This window comes from Anarrhichthys ocellatus, unplaced genomic scaffold (genome assembly GCF_004355925.1).
Source record: "Anarrhichthys ocellatus isolate YVR2014 unplaced genomic scaffold, GSC_Weel_1.0 scaffold6454, whole genome shotgun sequence".
Lineage (NCBI taxonomy): Eukaryota > Metazoa > Chordata > Actinopteri > Perciformes > Anarhichadidae > Anarrhichthys > Anarrhichthys ocellatus.
In genome coordinates this window covers 1-2,884 of record NW_022286428.1, presented here as the reverse complement: position 1 = coordinate 2,884, position 2,884 = coordinate 1, and the positions used below count along the sequence as shown (strand labels likewise).

At 47.5% G+C, this 2,884-nt stretch overlaps 1 protein-coding gene across 1 annotated transcript; it reads right to left on the bottom strand.

Annotated features, from left to right (window-relative positions):
- Window positions 1-6: 6 nt before the first annotated feature.
- Window positions 7-2,762, bottom strand: LOC116380220 (mediator of RNA polymerase II transcription subunit 15-like). The gene is made up of 7 exons (XM_031842161.1): window positions 2,428-2,762; window positions 2,060-2,178; window positions 1,802-1,929; window positions 1,204-1,338; window positions 915-978; window positions 693-759; window positions 7-492 (listed from the first exon to the last, which is right to left on the bottom strand). The coding sequence occupies exons 1-7, from the start codon at window positions 2,620-2,622 to the stop codon at window positions 331-333; spliced, it is 870 nt and encodes a 289-aa protein (XP_031698021.1). The 5' UTR covers window positions 2,623-2,762; the 3' UTR covers window positions 7-330.
- Between the last annotated feature and the right edge of the window lie 122 nt (window positions 2,763-2,884).

The window sequence follows — 2,884 nt, the reverse complement described above, 5'->3', positions numbered from 1 at the left end:
AGAACCAGAACCACAACAAATCACTTCACACCGTCTTTAACTGCTGCTTCCTGTTTCATGAGCTTTAATCTCCGAGGACACTGCACACAATCAAGCTAAATAAAACCGGATAATCTAAAGACCTGGTCCTCTCCGGGTCCTCAGACCTGGTCCTCTCCGGGTCCTCAGACATGGTCCTCTCCGGGTCCTCAGAGTTCGCCTCATATGAGTTTACATTCTGGTCCATAATAATTAATAGCATCAGGTCTCCTTTTAAAGGCTCAGTCCACCAAATAAAAACATCTTGTATAAAGAGACACCGTCCTCATGTGGTCTCTGGTGGTTTTGGACTTACGTGATGGGGGGTCCGTGGATGGCGGTCATGGCGGGGGCGAAGGTCCGGTACAGGGAGTGGTTGAAGACCGGGGACCGGATGTTGGCCATGACGGCATCCAGCAGCGGCTGACACAGGTACTGCTGCTTAGAGGACACCTGGGGGGGAGGGGGGGTGGGCTGAAAACCACATAAGGTTGGGGGTGGGCACCATTACAACACAACCAGACCATCACCATAGCAACCTGTGATTTCATCCATCCAGACCCCCAAACCTCTGATCTGAGTTTTCTTCTGGTGACTTTAAAATGTCAAACTTTGGTGTTCACTTTTGTTTGTTAGCTTCTATGTGAACACGTTAGTGTGAACGTGGTTCTCACCACGGCCATGTCGTTCTTCAGCTTCTCCAGAGCTATCTCACACTTCTGTAGCGTCTTCAGGGGACACCTGTAGGACAGAGGACAGACACGGGTGAGAGGACAGACGGGTGAGAGAGGACAGACAGGTCAGACGACACACAGGTGAGAGAGGACAGACGGGTGAGAGAGGACAGACGGGTGAGAGTGATGTCCTCTTATGGAGTTATTGACGAGGACACGTACCTGGTGTTTGGATCCGTCAGGATGTTCAACAGACTCTTCATCTTACTCAGGTCCTTCTTCCTGTCTGTCAACACAAACACAACTACATATTAATAAAGTATTAATAAAGTCATGAGGAGGATCTCAATAGACCATTATTATACCAATCAATCAATGTCTCCAACTTTCCTCAAACTGAAATGTGAATAAATGTTCTGATTGGTCAAACGACTGAAGTTATTAATTAATTGCAGATTAATTTTCTGTGAATCAACTAATTGATTAATGGATGATGGGTTTGAGCTCTGACCTTCGTTCTTGTCGATCTTATTGATCATCCTGCGCAGAGGTTCGATGTATTTAGAGAGCTGTTTGAGTTTCTCCATGTACTGCTGGTCCTCTAGAGACGTGGGTCCAGCTGGACTCATCACTGAGCCGGGGTTACCTGTAGGACAGGAGGGAACAGGAAGGAGACAACAGAGGACAGGAAGGGACAGGAAGGAGACAACAGAGGACAGGAAGGACACAAGAGAGGAGAGGAGAGGAGAGGACAGGAAGGAGACAGAGGGCAGGAGGGGACAGGAACGGAGAGGAGGGAGACATTGGAGACGTTGAAAAGTGTCATTACCAACATTTAAGGTAAAGTCAGGAGTCTGTCATAAGAACAGAGAAGCAAATAAATAGAACAGATTCCATCAACTCTCTCCCTAAAGATTAAATTCAAAGTGACGAGTTTCATTAAAATGTTTTATTAAAAGTAGCTGACGGAAGTAAAACACGTCATAAACTAAAAGCTGATTCTTCATGGTTCAATGTTGGGCTCCAGTTGATCAGTTATCTCGTCGTTAGTACTCAGATGGACGATCTAAAGATCTCCTCTGAGCTGAGCTCTGTTGGTGTTTGTGTACCTGGAGTGTTGAGCGGTCCAGGTGAGGGGACTCCATAGTTGAGGGGGGTCCGGGCGTTGGCGGGGCTATGTGAGGGCTGAGGGGACGGGCTGGGCTGGAAACCTCCCGGAGACGGAGTGGGACCAGAGCTGGAGATGGGAAGCATTTTAGAAACCAGCATGGTATATCACCATGGCAACGGGTAAACAAAAGGCAGAACCTCTATTTTAATCAGGACAGGCGGTCTTATTGAGAGCCCCTGTGGACACCTCGTTGTACCTGGCTGAGTTGGGCTGTGAGGTGGGGGGTTGAGGTGACGGCTGAGGAGGGGGAGGCATCGACAGCGGCGTTTGCACCTGCCCAGGTGAGGGCGATGACATCATTTGATGCTGCTGTGACTGTGGAGGAAAGTGATTGGGCAAGAAGAAAAGGTTTGCGTCAGTGACCAGAGAACTCATATCGGGCCGATGCTATTATTGACGATTATCTGCAAATCAATTGATTAATCGTTTGGTTTATAAAACATCCGACAGAAAGATGAATGTGTCGTTTTGTCAAACAAATACATTTATTTACTTCACTCCAATATTTTCACAACGTTGAGACGACCCACCCCTAAGACGGCGCATCATACTGGGGATAAATACCTGCTGTGTTAGCGACTGTCCTCCCGCAGCCGCCGCGGCAGCAGCAGCTGCAGCGGCAGCGGCTGCCACAGCAGCAGCGTTTTGAGGAGGGATGGCGGGGTTCAGGGCTCGAGGCATCCGGGGTGGAATCTGCATCCCAGGACGGACCAACTTCAGAAGACACAACAGGACAGGTGAGCAGACAGACACATACATATTTGTCTTTCTACACTTGTGAGGACCCTGATATCCGCCAACTAGGGATGCAACAGATCACAAACCACGGTTCGGATCATTTTTCGGATCAGCAAAGAAAAGGGGAGGAGTCAAATATAACTTTGCTTTCCATTTATTAATTAAAGAACTTCAAGAACACTTAAAGCAAAGAACTTTGGGCTATAGTCTTATATAAAAACCATACAATTTAGATATTTATTTTCATAAAGATGAGAATATATCTACATTGTGTGAGGAAAGG